This window comes from Hyperoodon ampullatus (genome assembly GCF_949752795.1).
Source record: "Hyperoodon ampullatus genome assembly, chromosome: 2".
NCBI classification, from domain to species: Eukaryota; Metazoa; Chordata; class Mammalia; order Artiodactyla; family Ziphiidae; genus Hyperoodon; species Hyperoodon ampullatus.
The window spans coordinates 14,761,803-14,779,945 of NC_136915.1; the positions used below are offsets into that span (position 1 = coordinate 14,761,803).

At 51.1% G+C, this 18,143-nt stretch overlaps 1 protein-coding gene across 1 annotated transcript in view; it reads left to right on the top strand.

Moving 5' to 3' along the window:
* The window catches only part of IGSF21 (immunoglobin superfamily member 21), a gene marked incomplete at both ends in the record, with an annotated part of 248,978 nt that overhangs the window by 100,850 nt on the left and 129,985 nt on the right, over nt 1-18,143 (top strand). The window contains one exon of the mRNA XM_079696469.1: nt 6,563-6,675. Coding sequence (XP_079552595.1) covers nt 6,563-6,675 — 113 coding nt within the window. The remainder of the gene's footprint in view (nt 1-6,562; nt 6,676-18,143) is intronic.

Genomic DNA, 18,143 nt, shown 5'->3' on the forward strand with positions numbered 1-18,143 from the left:
AGAGTAAGGGCTTGAGAAAGAGGGGGCAGCCTGTGCTGGGGCCCGCCTGTGCTGGGGCCCAGAGGGGAGACAGAGGCTGCGCATGAGGAAGAGCAGAACACAGCAGGACCTGGATAGTGGGGAGAGCCCAGCCTGGGCCAGATCACCCCAGAGAGCACCTGCACCTCTTTCTGCGGAGCAGAGAGAAGCTCTGAAGGCCCTTATGAAGGCCATGGCATGCCTTTCAGAGAAAGCCCTCCGGCTGCTGGTGGAAGATGATGGAAGGGCACCCATGGGTGCAGGAAGCCCAAGACAAATCCTAATCTCACAAGTTACAGCCTTAAGTAGCACCATCATCTACTGAACACCCACGAGGAGGCAAGTACCAGTGGGGAGGGCGGCATTTACTCTCACGAATCCTTACAGTGGGGAGGGATTGTTACCCTTACCTTCTGATTGAAATAGGTGAATAGGTCTAGTGGTTTAGCCATCGTGGACCATGGTGGGATTGTAACTATGGTGACCAACTTGTTTTGGTTTGCCAGGGACTTTCTAGTTTTCACACTGAAAGCACCTGTCCCAGGAAACCCCTTGGTCCCAGGGGAGACTGAGACACCTGGTCACCCTAGTATAACTCATGCCTCTTTTCACTACCTGTACCCCTCCCATGGAAACCCTCTCTGACTCCCGTCTAGCCTGGGGCCAGACATGAGCCAGCCCTCTAGAAACATCCTCCCTGAGCTGGAAGAAGGGAAAGGAGTGATGCTGGGATATTGCAAAGGGAGTTTCCAGATAGAGGAACTATTTGTCATCACCACACTGGGAGGTGCCTGGTTCCTAAATATTGCCTGCGATTTTGCTAAAGGTACCTTAACAGGAGTGGTGTAACTGCTGTCAGAGATAGAGGGGGACAGTGATGGCCCCATTCAGGGTAATGAGCTGCTTAGTTAAGGTGAATCCGTTTCCACTCCGGATCCAGCTTCTTGATAGGGTGCTTGGTGGGGGCAGGGGGAGGGCTTATGCATGGAGGCTGATGGGTGGCAAATTTAATGCCGAGAAAGACAGAGCTCCATCTTTAGCTGGTGGCTGATTCATTGACAGGTTCACTTCTCGGAGAAATGGCGTTGAGTTGTATAGGCAACGATGGCGTCAGGATTCAGGCTCAGTTAACATCTGACATGGGGTTGATCAGAGCTGGAAGACCCCGAAAATGCAGTTCACCCCTCATTTTGCAGATGTGAAAACTGAGGCCCAGAGAGAGGGGCAACCTGCCTGAGGTGCCAGAACTGGTTGATAGCACAGCTGAGCCCACAACTCACGTTTCTTGTGCTCTTTGGACTGGATACACTGACTCCTGGCTGGTGGATGAGCCCATCTCTCCTCACCCCTGCCTGCTCAGCGGCCCCTTCTCACCAGCCCAGGGGCTTGATTCAGGGAACCTGGCAGCATGGGGCTTTTTGGACCTCCTCCCTTTGGTTTTCTGTCCTCTGCTTTGTAGAGAGGATGCCTGGTGGGTGTTCTGGCTCTGATCCCGGTCCAGATGGGATGTCTGGCTGAGCTGGACATTTCTGAATCTCCTACTCCTTGACCAGCTTCCAATGTCAGACCCCACTCTTCCCACTTCCATCCCAGGACCGTCCTTCCTCAACTGGACAGTGGGGACTGGGAGGAAATCAGCGGACTGGGGGACGAGGAAGCATGGGGATGCCTCACCCTGCTCAGGGGTGCCCCCTTGTGGGCAGGGCTTGTGATGAACAAACTCCTAGAACATGCTTCACTGTGTTGGACCCTGTGATTGTTCCCCCATCTACATTACCCATGGGGAAACAGAGTCCCATGGAGGCCATATAACTTGCCCAGGTCACGACTGAGTGGTGGGGCTAGTAACTTGAACCAGATAACTGACTTCAGATTTGTTGGAAGCATGTGGGTGGGAGGAGCAAGGAAAGTGAGGGAGAGGGTATTTTCAGAGAAAGAACCAACACGGAATCTTCGGAAGGTGATGGGATTTTGTGAAAAAGGAGCTGGAGGAATGTTAGACCTAGAGGAGAACGTTCCCTGTGTTTTTCTTTTGCAAAAAAACTCCTTGGTCATGAACTCTTGTTATCCCCTCTCCTGTGTGTCTGTTTCTGGGAAGGTGAGTTCTCACCTGTGATCCAGGTGTTGACTCGGGCTGATGCAATCCTTGCCTGGTACATATGTCAGAAAATCACCCTGCCACCTGCTTCTCCCTCCCTCCCCCGTCCAGTGATTCTACCTGCAAACCCAAGCCTTAGAGCCCATGCATTGCCTGAGGCTTGTCCTGGCCTTGGGTAGGAAAGGTCCAGGGATCCCACAGTTCCCTGTGAGGCTCTCGAGCCTGGAGGGAGTGGGGTCTCCCCTCTGCCCCCATCCCTCGCTGGGACCTGATCTCACCCCGGACCTCTGTGTCTGCAGTCTCCATCTCTCCATCATCATCTGCCCCATCTGAGAGCCAGGCCTCTGATGAAGATACAGTCAATGCAGCGGCCAATGGCGGGCAACCCCCAGAATCCTCACATGACCTCAGCAAGTCCCGTGACTCTGCTCTGGCAGTAGCAAACGTGGTGGACGGCTTGGCCTCGCTCGAACTCGGACAGATCTGGGTTCAAATCCCGGCTTTCCTGCTTACATGGCAGCAGTATTGAGCCAGGCCCTTCACCCTGATGAACTGCCGTTCCTCCTTTGTGACAGAAATATTCACAGGGTGACATGAGCACTGAGACTGCCCGCCCAGAAGAAAGCTCAAAAAAGCAGCACTCATATTCTTATTTTAATACTCTACTGATATTAATGAAACTCACATCCCAGAAGTAGAGGCAGATGTGCAAACAGACAATTATACTCCAGTGCGACATATGCAGTAATCGCAGCATCTTACGAGGAAGGCACGCGCAGGCTGTTCCAAGAGCCGATGGAAACATGGGAGTGAAAATTCTGGGAAAACTAGAAAGTGCCATGCGCCCAGGGAAGGAGGTTTTAGTCCTTAAAACTGAGGTCTCCTGCCTGCTCTGCAGCCTGGCACGCCCCCCACCCCGCCACCCCTCCCAGGGGAGCTGAGAAGAGGAGAGACCTCAGCTCAGAGTGATTCACCCCCATCCCCCTCCCTCTGTGACTTCAAGTAAGGGGACCTCGGAAATGAGAGACACAGTCACTTCCCAAGAGAGGTGTTTCTTAGTGTTTGTTCCAAAGGACTCTAGCAGGGTGGGAAGTGGCAAATGAGGCTCAGGGTCCTGCAGTGGGAGTGAGTGCCTCCTTAAACCTGGCACCCTAGGCATCTCGCTTGCCCCACTCTCGTGCTGGCCCTGGTTCTAATCCTACAGAGTGTACAATGTTACAGAAAAGTTTCCCACCACCGCCCAAGTTTGGAGAATCACAAGCACACTCCAGCTTCAGGGCCTTTGCACATGTGGTGTCTTCCATCTGGAATTCTCTCCCTCTAGAGTCATACATGGCTCACACTTTCCTTTATTCTGGCCCTTTCAAGGGAGCCTCCTGGGTCGTGCCCTGTCCAGAGCAACCCCTCCCCCATTACTCTCCCTTGCTTTATGCTGATTTGCTTTTCTTCATTACACCTATCACCACCTGACATATTTCCCATCGCTTGTTCCTTGGATTATCATCTCCTCTGCTGGACCATTGGCTGCAAAGAGCAGGACCTGCCTGTTTTCACTGTTGTATCCCTAGTGCCTGGAACAGTACCTAGTACTGGATAGATTCTCAATAATTTTTACGGAAGAAGGCAAGACAGATAGAAGGAAGGAGAGAAAGTTTCTGAGACATTTTGAAAGGAAGGACCATGTTTAATTTTGTTTAAACCAAAATTTCTCACACTTAGTTGATAATGGAAATCTTGTTGCCTGATACGTCTATTAGCAGCTCATTCTCTAAACAAGCCAGAAAATGCTGTCTTAAGGGGTCAGAAACACCCTCATGCCCCCACCTTTTAATTCTCCTCTTCCGGTATCCCAGGGACCTCCTCTCTCTGCTATGCAGTGGGCTTCCTCTGCTCTCGCCCAGGCCTGGCCCTGTGAAGCCTGTGCCCCAGACACCTGCTACACCTGTTGGTGCTCCCAGCACGACCACCAGTCATCAGAGTTTCCACCACTTCCTCCAGTGCCCACCAGACTCACACCTGTGATTCCCTCAGGGCTTGCCAAGAAACGGTGACCCTGCAAGCTGGCATCCCGCCCTGGCCCGCCTCACATACATGCACCATCTGCACCCGCCTTGGGCTGGTTGGAAGATTTATACAACTGAAAATGTGTCCTTCCCATCTCCTTCTGGTGGGAGGGGCCGTTCTCCATTCTTGAGCTCCTCAGCCATCTGGACGGATGATGCTCATCTTAGCTGTAGCTCCAAAAGTGAGACACGCCTCCCAGCCCTGCTGGAAATGTGGGCGGCGGCAGGGGGGTCATCCCAAGGCTGGGAACTGTAGCAGAGGGGATCAGGTCCTGGTCTCCTGCCATGGTCCCCCAGCAACGCACTCCCATCCTTCCCAGGGCTGGATGGGAAATGTTTGCTGGACCATTCTCACCTCTTCCATCCTTAGCTGTGTGTAGCATGGTGGGCATAACTGATCCAGAAGGTCTGGGTTTGAATCCCAGCTCTGCCACTTACAGCAGTGTGATCTTGGCAGGTTACTTCAACTCTCTGTTTCCCCATGGAAAGTCGGAATAATACTAGTGCCTCTCTCCTAGGATTGTTGTGAAAATTAAGTGAGTGAGTGTGTATTAAGCACGGAGCCCAGTGTCTGGCACAGTGGGCGCCGTGGAAATGTGAGCCACTATTACTATTTCACACTTGATTTGGCTTTCCCCAGCGTCCCCCCCTCCCACTGGGGTTCATCCCCCTGCAGGTGGCCTCCTTGTTTGTCATGGTTTGGCACTGGCTGGGCTTGGGGACTTCTCTGCTCATCCAGGCTGGGCCAGGTTTCCCTTCTCCCCTCCCCCAGTCCCTCCGTAATCCTACCATTACCCTCGTCGGCTTCGTGTGATTGTGTGGTGAATCTGTCCCTCTGCTGTACGCTCCTGGAGGGCAGGGCAATGCTCAAGCCATCCTGCTTCCTGCCCGGGGCCCACTCAGAGCAGGTGGGAGCAAACTCTGGGGCAGAATGAATGAGGAGAGGCGGGGGCAGAAGATGGGTCCTTCCTTCTTGTTAGCTTGGTCACTGCTCTCACAGGCCATGTGTTTTCTGTGGGGCTCCCTGCAAGCCTGACCTCCGGTCTAAGCTAGAGTCCCCCTGGGGGTGAGCCCCGAGTTTACCCCCTTACCCTGGGTATTGGGATCTGAAGCCTTGGACCACACAGGTCAAGTCTGCCTCCAGCTTCCAAATTGATCCCCTCTAGGTTGATTCTTTTTTCTTTCTTTCTTTCTTCTTTTTCCGTAGAGTGTTGTAACCATTAAGTTCCAGGCAGGGGTCAGACCCCTGGGCTCCGTCTGCTTAGGTTGCCTGCACAGCTGAAATCCCCACATCCATTCTGGCTAGTTTTCTCATGAAGACGATCAGACTGGATTGATCCATTAGATCAATGGCTGGACATCAGCCAGCAGGAAGCCAATCCAATGAGCCTGGATGATCAGCCCAAGAATGAGGTCCCCCATTGAGCTGGAGTGGGCACCACGCCCTGAGGATGGGGCTCTGGGAGGCAGAGGGGGTGGGTCAGAGGACTCAGCAGGCTGGACTTTGGTGTGAAGGCATCAGTGTTGCCCGGGGCATATCTATCAGGAGAAGAGCCCCAGCTCCTGGGAGCTGGGCAGGGATTCCGGGGACAGCAGGTGGGTGAGAAGCATCACCTGTGCTTGCAGACAATTGAGACTCCTTCCCAGGCAGTCAGCCCGTTATTACCCCCCCACACCACCACCATCACCACCGCAATGGCCCTGGGTTGGAACTACATCTCCTTTTGGGCGGCAGGGTGTGCTTGATGGGAGATTTGGGGGTTCAGGAAGCAAACACCAGTTTCCCAGTTCTCTCTTCCCTTCTCACCAGGAGTAATTTTGTGAGGCTGGGAATGGAGGGGTATGGGTGCCTAGAACACCATATCCCAATGTTCCAGGGACCCTGGCTGCGTGAGATGCTGATGGGGTTTAAGGGATGGCTAAGCACCCATATTCAAATACATTTGGAAGCACTAGATTAAATGCATTTCAGCATGTACATTTCCTACAAAGCTTATGCACATTGCGACTTTGTAAAAGCGGGGATGGAGGTGCATTGTCAGACCACAGACCCGTTTCTCTGGGATATCTTGTAGACATACATTGAGGCACTTCCTCCAGGTGCCAACCGGTCCTACTTTCATGGGACAGTTCATCCCAAGAAGAAGTGTTTTCAGGATGGGAGGGATCCATGGGAGCCAGGAAGTTTCTCAAAAAGAGAGGCATCAATGAGAAGGTAGAAGAGGGTGATGAGCTCCACTCAGGCCCACCATCACCATTCACATAGACCACAGTGCGAACAGCGCCCCCTACAGTCGTGCCGGCTCCTTCCCCCACCCCACCTGTCAGCCCAACCCTCCAGATCGGCTCATGCCCTCACCACCCCATCTCCTTTCTTCCATAGGCTACTTGACTGTCAACATTGAGCCTCTCCCACCCGTGGTGGCTGGTGATGCTGTGACCTTGAAGTGTAACTTCAAGACAGATGGCCGCATGCGTGAGATCGTGTGGTACCGGGTAAGTCACCCCCACTGTCCCCTCTGTATGTATGGCCAGGGCTGAGGGTAGAGTCCCCAGAGCCTCTCTGGAGACCCTCACGGGTTTGGCTATGTACTGAGCCCTAACCAGCCCTGAGCTGTCCTGTGCTCTCTGCCAGGTCCCCATCCTCTGCTGAAACCCTCCTGGAAGATCCTTTTGCCCAGCCTTCTCTTCTGTCCTCAGTATCTATCTCGTTCTGGCATCTTTTGTGTCGCTAACATGCCCTTATGTTCAGGAAACCCCAATATAACCTAGTATTAGTTACTAAGAATGCTGCAGGCCCTGGTTACAGTGTAACTAAAGAGAACCGAAGGGTGGCATTTGGGGCATGAGGATTTGGGTAATGTTTTTCGCAGGGGAGAGAGAAGAGGACAGCTTCCTGCCTTCTTAAAAATCAAATTACAGACATAGTCTGCCTTCTAATCCGATTACACATAGGACTAGTCCACGTGTCTGGCACCCCAAGGTCTAAGGAGGTCTGAGATGGGATGTTGATAAAGGTGAGCAGATGCCCACCTGCCCGAGGCCCAGGTGTTGGCAACAGGAGAACCAGCTTTGGGTCATAGAAACAAGTGTTGGCCTTTTTAGCCACCAGTAGACATTTCTATGTGTCTGGACTGGGCATCCCAGCCTGGTCTCCCTTTGCCATAAGGGAGTTGGGGCTGGCTGGGCTCAGGAGAAGGTCCAGTTGGCATTGACTTTCTTGCCGTGCCGCACTCAGGTTTGCACAGAGCAAGGTACCGCCATCTGGGGGATGGGTTAGGCAGAGAGTTCCTCTTCCATGAGCTACAACAGGGGGTGGCAAAATTTTTCGGTGAGGCCCAGATAGTAAATATTTTCCTCTCTGGGGACCATATGGTCTCTGTCGCAACTACCCAGCTCTGTTATAGTGTGAAAACAGCCACAGACAACGTGCCAATGGAAGGGCATGGCGGGGCTCCCGTAAAATTTTATTCATGGACACTTGAATTTCATGTAATTTTCACATGTCACAAAATCTACTTCTCCTTTTTAATTTTTTCAACCACTGAAAAAGTTAAAAAAACGTTCTTGGCTCATGGGTCATACAGAAACAGGCTGTAGGCTGACTTGGTCCACCAGCCTTAGTCTGCTGGCCCCTGATCTAAAACCAGCACTTCCCTAAGCTTTGTAAGTTGTGTTGCCCTTTCTTCAAGTGAAACCAATGAGTGACACAGTCAAGTGTAACTGCTCTGGAAGGAGCGTGGAAGTAGGGGGTGGGGAGTGGGGAGAGGAGGTGGAAGGTGGGGGGTTGGGTGGGCGCAGCTTGGTGATGAGGCATCTAGAACTGGTTCCTTTGCTCCTTCAAGCTATTGCCTTCCCCACGGTGCAGTGCAAGGAAACCCAGTGTTAGAGGAACCTGCTGGGCAGCACTCACCATTCAATGCCTTGACTCGGAACCAGGCTCCCTCCTTGCTGTTGGTCCAGTCTTGCTTTGAACCATCCTGTAGCTACTGTTCCTTCTTGCTTTCTTGGTCTTTGATTCATCATTTGCTGGTCGCTGCTATTTTGCTGGGTGGGGTGACCTGGGTTCCTTTTAACCCCCATCATTGTTCCCCATCTTAGCATTGTAGCGCCTCCTACTTAGAATGACCTCCGACATTTGGATTCCCACAGGGCCCCAGCTTTAGAAGAGGTTTCCATCCTGGATAAATCAATGGGCCTAGAGAAAGTCAAGGCATATGTTAAATAGTGCCATGAACTGAATCACTAAGAGGTGTATATACACGATACGGGAACTGCTTGGCTGACACACGCTGTGAGCGTCTCATTAGCACCTGGCAGAAGGACTGGGATAAATTAACTCCAGCTCACTGCTGAGGATGGTCCTGCGTCTCTTCCTCAGCCTTGAGTGAGGGGTAGTGAGAGACCTGCTGAGAGAAATACAGACACCCAATGGGAACAGTTAATAGGAGTGAAGATGGGAGGGAGATTGGAAACAGGAAAATACCAATAGGCATCTCATTGCCTTCCCATCCTTTGAAGCAACTATCTTCACTATTGTTTGAAATCAAATGTTCCCACATCAGTAGTGAAAATCTCCCTGCAGAAGTAGCTACCAGGGTTGGGGCAACAGCAGTGCCCGACCGAGGTGTAGGAAACCAAGAGCAGGCTGCCACATGGCTCACGTCTGTGTTCTCTGAAGACCAGGGACATGGCTGGGGCAAGACGAGCTGCCTAGCTTCCAGTGCAGACAGATTCCCCTTCCCCTTCTCTGCCCCAGGGCTGAGCACCCTCGTTCACTGCCGCCCCCCGCCATCCATCTCCATCCTGGCCTGCGATCACACTGATCGCTTTAAACATCAGGTACGTCTCTTACGGGTGTCAGGCCCTGCATATCAGGCTATGGTAGGCTGCTCTAATTAATTTATTTTATTTCATTTCACATCCTTTGACTGAGAGCGTCTGGAATGGGGGTGGTGGTGGGGATGCAGATGTATGCAAATCACATGCAAATTACCCACTGGAGCCAAATACTTGGGCCCTTTTGATTCTGTAGCTGGACTGAGGAAGTGGGCTCAGCCGACTTGGTACTCTCCCTGGGACCAGGGGAGCCCTGCATGCCCTGTCTATGATGGTGCGGATGGGGCAGAGGACGGAAGCAAATTCCAGGGAAGTGGCTCCATGCTGCCAGTATTCTCTTTGCCTGCTGCCACTCTGGCCTTCTGACACCTATCACCTCCTTTCCCAAGGAGCCAGCTGAATGGAGAGATAAGAGCTTACCGAGACGGGGGCTCCAGGAGCCAAAGCCAGGGCAGGGCTTCTGGAGGGTGTGGGAGAAGCAGCAGTGGAAACCCCAGTTTCCTTCCCCAGCTGGATTCCCCCCCAGACAAGCCCCCACAGCTTTATCCCCCCATCTCTGTCTTCCCCCAGCTGCCCACCCTCCCAAACAGGGAGCTGCCGAGCGTTATTTGTTTTCTGTACGTGTGTTTGCTTCCCTCCCCAGCTTCCTTTGCCCATCCTTCATGAAAGAGCTTACAGAGCCCGGCTTGGAAGGAAATGAATAGATTACACAGGTCCAGCCAAGGCTGTGTCTCCAATCCCTTTAGCAGGGAAAAGCAGGGCATTGTGATGAGGCTGCCTCTGCCCACTCAGCCCAGTGGGCACAAAATGACCCAAAACATGTGTCAAGCCCAGCAGCCTCCCCTCTGGTCCTAAAGACATTATCTTAGTAATGGCGTCATCCTAAGCTTTCAGAAGCTTTCAGAAGCAAGTGGGTTGGATTCTTTAGGTAAATTGGGGGAGCTGATGGAATTGTGTGAAGCAAAAGGGATGACCCCCTCGGGGTTAACAAGAACACTGTCTCAACATTTGGGAAGGTCTTGGCCTATGGACCCCTTGGGGACGGGGTAGGTGGGCAGGAAAATAGGAGGAAGTGGCCAGGGCTTGCACCTTGGACACCTGGCCCCATGGTCAGGCCAAATTATAGAAAAAGATGACAAAATTCTAGAAGAGACTCAAGAAAGTGGCCATGATCAGAGCTCCTGGGTCTGTGCTGACCAATATGGTAACCACTTGTCACATGTAGCTATTTAAATTTAATTAAATCAAATTAAATTAGAAATTTGTTTCCTCAGTCAGACTTGCCACATATGATTAGTGGCTACCATATTGGACAGAGCAGGTATAAAATATTTCCATTGTCACATAAAGTTCTATTGGACAGCCTGCTGTAAATATTTGAAAAAAATTTTTATGACCCCTCCCTGGAATGTACTGTACTTTCCTGGCAAGGAAATGAAAGTGACTGCTCACTGAGCCAGCTTTCTAGGCAAATTCACCGTAAAGTGAATTTCAGAAAAATGAATTTTATTTGTTGTGTAACCTGCCATCATTGGATTGCGGGGTATGGGGGTTGGAAAAGGGATTATCATTTTCAAAAGATTTCTTTGAAAACATAGAGAAGATGTCAAGAAAGTTTTCAGGCCCCTGAGGTGCTGGTATCATAGTCATCTATCAAAGCCCTGTTCAACTTAAGGATGCTTCACAGCCTTTTCACCATCTCCCACGTTTTCTTCACCGTTGCATGGGTTCCCCTCCCAGATTTGAGTTTCCCGGGCTTCTTCAGAGCTCAGGCACATACCTTTCCTTTTTCCCTAGAAAATATATAGCAGCTAATAGAGTAGGGATGCAATTCCACACTTGGCCAGTAGGAGGCAGTCGCCTAACAACAAACTATTCTAGCATTAAGGTTGGGACCTGGTTATAGAAAATGAATGATAAATAATATCCTCTACTTAATCATTTCTATCCATTTACACCTAAATTTGGGGACTCATTCAGTAATTCTGCTAATACTAATCTGAGTGACTAACATTATTGAGCCCTTACTCTGTGCCAGGCACTGGATTGAGGGCTGTACATACATGGCTGCATTTCATTTTCATGTTGGCACTGAGGTTGGTAGTATTGTTAAGCCTGTTTTTCAGATGAAGACGCTGAGGCCATCCAAAAAGACTGTGTCAGCTCATGTTGCCTTCCCTGACTTCTGCAGAAAGTTCTAGACGCTTCCTCCTCCATGATTCCTCTTTGAGGGTCTATACTCCAGCTCTTACCTCATTATGTCAAAATATCTGTCTGCCCGCTGGGCCGTGAGCATCTCAATCACAAAGGCCACGTCTTTTCCCCATTATATCAACAACACCTAGAGGAGAGTCATCTCAGTAAATATTTGTTACATGAACAAATGTTAGAGGTGGAAATACACATGCACGTTTTGACAGACCATGCCAGGTAGCCCACTGACATTTCAGGTGGGCATCTGTGTCTAGCTGATCGTATCTGTCTGCTTGGGGAGTGAGCGTGAGTCCTTGTATACTCAGGGGGCTTTGTGGAGTATGGAAAAAAAGGAACATTTCTTATTAGGGAACACTGTCTAAACTCATTCACTTGGAGGTCACCTGCCCAACAGGCAAAGCCAAAGGTCTGTTTATATCATAGAAATCCATTAAACAGCCACAGACGATCCTGGGAATTTAACCTTTCACAGCAGTTTTTATCATCTTTCCTTTGTTTCCTCTCTTTCCTCCACAATTTGTTCCCAAGAGCTGCGCTGGGCTCAGGTTACAAGGCCACAGAAAAGAGAGCCACAGAGCAAGGCAGAGAGAGAAGGAGATCTACAAAGAGTGATAACACCACCACTTTCAGAGCCCCTTATCTCGCCTCTTTCACGTTGTGGGGAACGTGTGCCTGAGTGTTTGTTTAATGGTGGAGATTCCTCCTCCATGATGCTACCTGGCCTGGGGCGAGCTCCCGCCCTAGGGCTCTGCTGATTGCCTCCGCAGTGAGGGTTTATGGCTGCTCTGAACCATTAGAGAAAGGATTAAGCCTGGAGGCTGGGAAGGGTATGGTAAGGAGAGAGGACTTCAGCGTCAGAATACCTGCATACGTGTTCAGGGCATGTGACTTCAGGTAGTGACCTAATCTTTCTGTTTTAGAAACCTCATCTGAAATTGGGCATGAAACCACCTACACTGCAGGCATAAATGAGATAATGTCTGCAACCAAACAAGCCCGGTCCCACTGCAATCCTTTTATTCCGCTCAACAAAAACTCATGATGGGACCTGTTGAACAAATGGCAGCCATTGTCCTCTCATGTCTCTTGATAACAAGGGATCCAGAGAGGGAAATTATAGAACAAGAGTGGAATGTGTTGTGGGAGGGTCACCAAAGTAGGATTCCTTGAGATCCATCCTACCACCTGCCTTGCCAACACAGACAGGCAGAGAGAATACTTAAAGCTTGTACCCTCTTTGTCGCTATGTGGCTCTGCTGGTGAACTCACTGGATTTAATTCTTGGAAGGTGATCACACAGCTAAGCCCTTTCCATGGATCTTAGCTCTCCCTGAAGCCAGAAGCTATTTCAAAATGGCTTTACTGGCATTGGCTCTCTCTTAGTCTCAGTCCTTCACAATGTTTTGTTGTCTGAAACAAAATGGAAAATGATGATCATAAAGGGACATTACAGTCTAATGATATGTCATAAGGGCAAGAAGGCAGGTACGGTCTTGGTGATGAGTAGAGACTAGGGCCCAAGTCCCAGAGAACTGGGCTGCATCACTCCTTTGGCCCCTCTGGCTTGGAGTGCATCCTGGCGTCCTTTGGCTTGGAGGGGCCCCTGGCTTGGAGCCCATCCTGGCAGCCTTTCAACCTGGCTGCTCCTTGCTACCCCCTCACAGGTCTTACAGCTCCAAGATATGGAGGAGGAAGGGATTAAGGAAGACAAGAAGCCTTCTTCACTGAGCCAGGGCTAAGCTGGCTGAGCTGCCTTATCCAGGTCTCCATTCTTACCCCTAGCCTCACAAAGGAGCAGGCTTCCCCTGATGAGGAATGTCCCATACCTAATTTTATCACACCAGTCACATGAGAGGAAAGAGAAAGTACCAGAGAGAAGGCCCACCAAAGGACAGCTGATGGTACAATAAATGTAGTGGCACATAAGGAGGAAACAAACATCTTTCTGAGTCTAGTTCCATTGCAATCTTTTTATTCCACCCTCAACCATAGATTGTATCCATCCCATGTCAGACAGCTCCTTCTGGGGGTGGAGTGATGGGAGCAACTTTAAGCTCCCTCTAGAGGTCAGAGTGTGAATTGCAACTATTGCATCCCCAATCCTTGGGGGTTTTGTTGTTGTTGTTGTTGTTTTGCGGTACGCAGGCCTCTCACTGCTGTGGCCTCTCCCGCTGCGAAGCACAGGCTCCGGACGCGCAGGCTCAGCGGCCATGGCTCACGGGCCTAGCTGCTCCGCGGCATGTGGGATCTTCCCAGACCGGGGCATGAACCCGTGTCCCCTGCACCGGCAGGTGGACTCCCAACCACCGCGCCACCAGGGAAGCCCCCCAATCCTTGGTTTTTAATGGAAGTTTGGTTGCAAAGAGGCAGGAGTTGCCCACTCTAACTGCTCCTTAGAATTTCCAGAGGGACTTGTAAGCACATACTGATAGCTGAGCCTCACCCTACAGTTATTGAATCAGAATCCCCAGGATTGGAACCTCAGGGCCTTTGTACGTTTAAGGAACGTACATCAAGGAACATCAAGGAACAAGAGAACAAGATCCTGAACTCATGTGGGGGAGTTGGCGGGGGGTGGGGGGGAAGTTAAAAAGATAAGCAAGAAAATACCGGATAATGATAAGGGCAGTACATATAATTATAATAGAATGATGGGATGGAAAGGGATTAGATGGTCAGGAAAAGACTCTCATTTAAGCTGAGACCTCAAAGGCAACAAGGACCCCACCATGCCAAAGGGAGGAGATGGAGCATTCTGGGCAAAGGAGAGAGCACATGCAAAGGACCTATGTTTGGGAACAAGCTTTGCATGTTCAAAGAACAGAAAGAGAACCCACTGCATGGCTGGAATGAAGTGAACAGAGGAGAGTTAAGAGATGAGGTGAGGGCTTCCCTGGTGGCACAGTGGTTGAGAGTCTGCCTGCTGATGCAGGGGACGCGGGTTCGTGCCCCGGTCCGGGAAGATCCCACATGCCATGGAGCGGCTGGGCCCGTGAGCCATGGCCGCTGAGCTTGCGCGTCCGGAGCCTGTGCTCCGCAACGGGAGAGGCCACAACAGTGAGAGGCCCGCGTACTGCAAAAAAAACAAACAAAAAAAAAACAAAAAAGAGATGAGGTGAGACAGATGAGCGGGACCATTCATGCCGGACTTTGAGCTCCAGAGAACTGGGTCTGGAGTGATTCTAAGGGCAGCAGGAAACTTTGGAGGGCTTTAAGCAGGGAAGTAATGGGATCTGGTTAACTTTACTAAAAGGTCACTTCTGGGTGAATGGACCATGGGAGGCAAGACTGGAAGCAGGGTTATTAGAACAGTTCAGGCAGGAGGTGGCAGTGGCTTTGGTGGGGACCAGGAGGGCGGAGGTGGAGATGATAGGAGGGCAAAGAAATTCTGCTGTGACTTGCAGGTAGAGTCCCAAGGGCTTGCTGACATGTGGAGGGGGGTGGGGGGAAAGGGAAGATTCGGGATGGCTCCTGGCTTTCGAGCTTTTGCAGCTAGACGTGAGGGATGGCGCTGTTTCCTGAAACTGGGAGGGCAGGCAGAGGAGAAGGATGGAAGGAGTTCTTTATCAGCCATGGTACGTTCCAAGTGCTTCTAAGACATGGAGATGGAGCGGTCAAAGCAGCAGGGGAAGCTAAATCTGGGATCCTGGGGAGAGGTCAGGACAGGAGATTTACCCTTGAGGATCATCAGAGTGTGGATGGATCTAAAGCCATGGGCCTGGATGAGATGATTCCCCCAGGGAGGAGGCAATAGAAGAGCACCCAGTGTGGACCCTGGGCACTCAAGATTTAGAGACAGAAAAGTAAACCAGTGAAGAGACGGAGAAGTAGCAGCCAGCAAGATATAAAGAAAGCTGGCAGAGTGGGGTGCCCAGATCCAGAAGGAAGAAAGTAATCCAAGAAAGAGAGAATAGTCAGCTGCCTCCAGTGTGGCAGTGAGAGGACTTAAAAGAACCAAGGAATGTCCTGGACCAAAGCAGCCCCCTCAGCGTTAGTGGGGGCAGAAGCCTGGCTTCAGTGGGCTGAGGAAAGCGCTAAGACCAGCTGTGGAATAGCCTTGAGGCTTTGAGTATTAAAAGGATTTGACCTTGAACTTCTGGACAAACCTTGCAGATAACATAAAGACACCATTGCTTCTATTTGGCCCATCTCCGTTTGCATGTCGTTCATAAGCTACCAAGGGCATTATCTATTCCACACTTGCCCTGTCTTGCAATCCGCAACTGATGGCAGCATCACTCTCCTCTTCAAGGACGTGGAAGTGGCTGCTCAGAGAGTTTAGGGGAGTCTAGGGTGATTCAGCGATGCTTTTGGTGTTTGGAGGAAAGATCCCATCTCTAACCATCCAGTTAACTCAGTGGCCTGTGGATGACAGCCATTCACATAACCCTGCTCAGTGCAAGGTACATGAGGCTGAAGATGCAAAGAAGGACCCTCTTCCCTCCAGGGGAGACCTTCCAAGTCCAGGCGTCATTAAATTGTAAAGATCTGTTTCTTCATCTAGCCAATGGGCTTGATTGGCTCCCCCTAAGCATCTCCCAGGGGTTTGTGTGAAACAAAGGAGATGCCTACGGAAAAGCCCTTTCCCTCACCCTCAGTGCAGGAGAAACAGGCTTCACTCATGTCCCTTTATCCTCTTTTCCGCCTGGCCAAGTCTTACTCTTTCCCTGCTCTGTGTAGCCTTCTGACCTTGCTCATCAAGCAGAATTCAGAGATCCTCCAGCTTATGTTCCCTCAGCATTTTGTACTTTCTTCGATTAGAGAGGCATCCCCTGGTGTTTTAGTTATCCTTCTTGTCTTTGCGTCTGTGGCTGAGTTTTATTTATCTGCTTCTCCAATGTGTGCTGTGGTACTCACAGGCCCTGGACCAGAGTCCTTATGTGGCATCTCTGGATCCCTAGGGAGTGGGTGGATAGGCTTCTGGAGGTGCTTGGATCCCCAGAAAGTATGCCCAATATGTTGTGTACATTTTTTTAGTGGAAAGGGACCGAATATTCTCAAAAGGGTCTGTGGCACCCCCTAAAAGGCTCAAGCATGGCAACAGCAGGTGTCCAGGGCTTGTGAGGGTGAAACGTGGAGGGCGTCATTACCTCTACCTGCGGGTCACCAAGGTGGTACTCAGGATGGGTCTCGGAGACCAAGGGGCTGCAAGGCTGTGACAGGAAGCCTGTGGTCCTTGAGCTTTCCAGGGACCTGGTGGGGAGGGGTACTGCATTCAGCTCTGGATGGGAACAGCGGTGGGGGGGATGGGCTTAGTCCAGATGTCACAGACCAGCCAACCCAGCTGTGTGCAAAGACACTCTGGGAGGGGAGAAGGAGATAAGAGGGGGAAAAGGAACGGCTTGCTTTGGCAGCAATTCACCGCTCACTCTGGCATGAGGGAAGGTGTTCTGACCAGAGAAATCTATCCTCTTTGGGGAATTAAGATCAGGTTTCTGATATTGGCAATGAGACCGTTTCTCTGCCTAGAGGTGCTCACACAAGGCTTATAAGGGCTCTTGGCTCCCAGACTGTTGGTGGGGTGACGGGGAGAGTGCCAACAGTTGGAGTGGATGCCCAAATAACAAGATGTCCTGTTGGAGCACATGTGGACTCCACCTGTAACAGGCTGTCCCACTGGATGGTCATGAAAAGAAGAGAGGGTAGCCTGGCAGATCCAAGGTAGACGCATTGATGGGGAGTTTGTCCGCACTTACCAAATGCACAGAAAAGAAAAGAGCAGGGGCCTGGGGGCAAAATGTCCTGCTGTGTGACCTTGAGCAAATCACTTCCCCTCTCTGAGCCTCAGGAGTTTCATCAGTAAAATGACAGGATGAAGTGAGATGGTCTCTATAGGATGTGCTCTTTCCAATTTTACAGCCAATCCCCCACCCCCCCCGCTTCCTTTCCTCTCCCCCAGCAGACCTGGGGTGGTGGAAGAGGCTGGCACTTCACGGCCAGGTGCTCCCCGGGGTGGGGCTTGGGCAATTCTTCATCAAGGCGGAAATCCCGGCCTGAGATGCTGTCGGGCCCTCTGAGCCAGTGGACGCCAGAGCCGTATTAAGCCCAGAGTGTGATTTCCAGCCGACTCTGCCTAGTTGAGCCCTGCTGGGTTTAAATGACAAGGGGGCTGACTTAACATGTGGGAGGAGGATTAAAGGTGAACTTCCGCTCCAGCACACCAGTGACATAAAAGAACATGACTGAAATGAGAGATGTTTCCCAGAAAACCAGCTCAGGACGCTTCTCCCTCCTAAGTCCTTCCTCCTCCTCCTCGCCTCACCTTTTCTGGGTTGGGTGTGTCATCCTTATATGAAGAATGACTGTGTCCTCTTCCCAAGAGGCTCAGAGATGTCCCCAGGGTCATCACACAGTCACCCCGATGCAGACAGGCACAGCCTGGCCCTTTTCTAAAACACACTACGGCTGCCCCACACTTCGCAAGAGCTCCCCATTGCCTTAAGAACCAAGTTCAAGGTCATTGGCCCAGCATGCAAGGTTCTTGATTCAAGCTCCATTGATTGATTTTCTCCAGCCGTGCTTCCTACCACGTTCCCAAATGGGCCCACCACTGGAATCACATGGCCTATTTGCAGTTCTTGGAACATTCCAACACTCTTTCCCACCTCTGTGCCAATGCAAATGCCACTTCCTCTGCCCGCGACGCCCTTACCCGCTCCATCGGGCAAACTCTGACCTGCCCTCCAAAGTCAGCTGCAGTGTCACCCTCAGAGACATTTCCCCATCCTTTTTTCCCTTCCATCTTCTTCTTCATGCAATCACCATGACCCAGGCATCTTAAAATACTCAGAACTCTACCCTAGGACTTACGCTGGACACACATGTTCATTTATGCAGCAGATATTTCTTGAGCATCTACTATGTGCCAAGCATTGGGACTAGAGCACTGAGTAAGAACAGTGGGGTCTTGT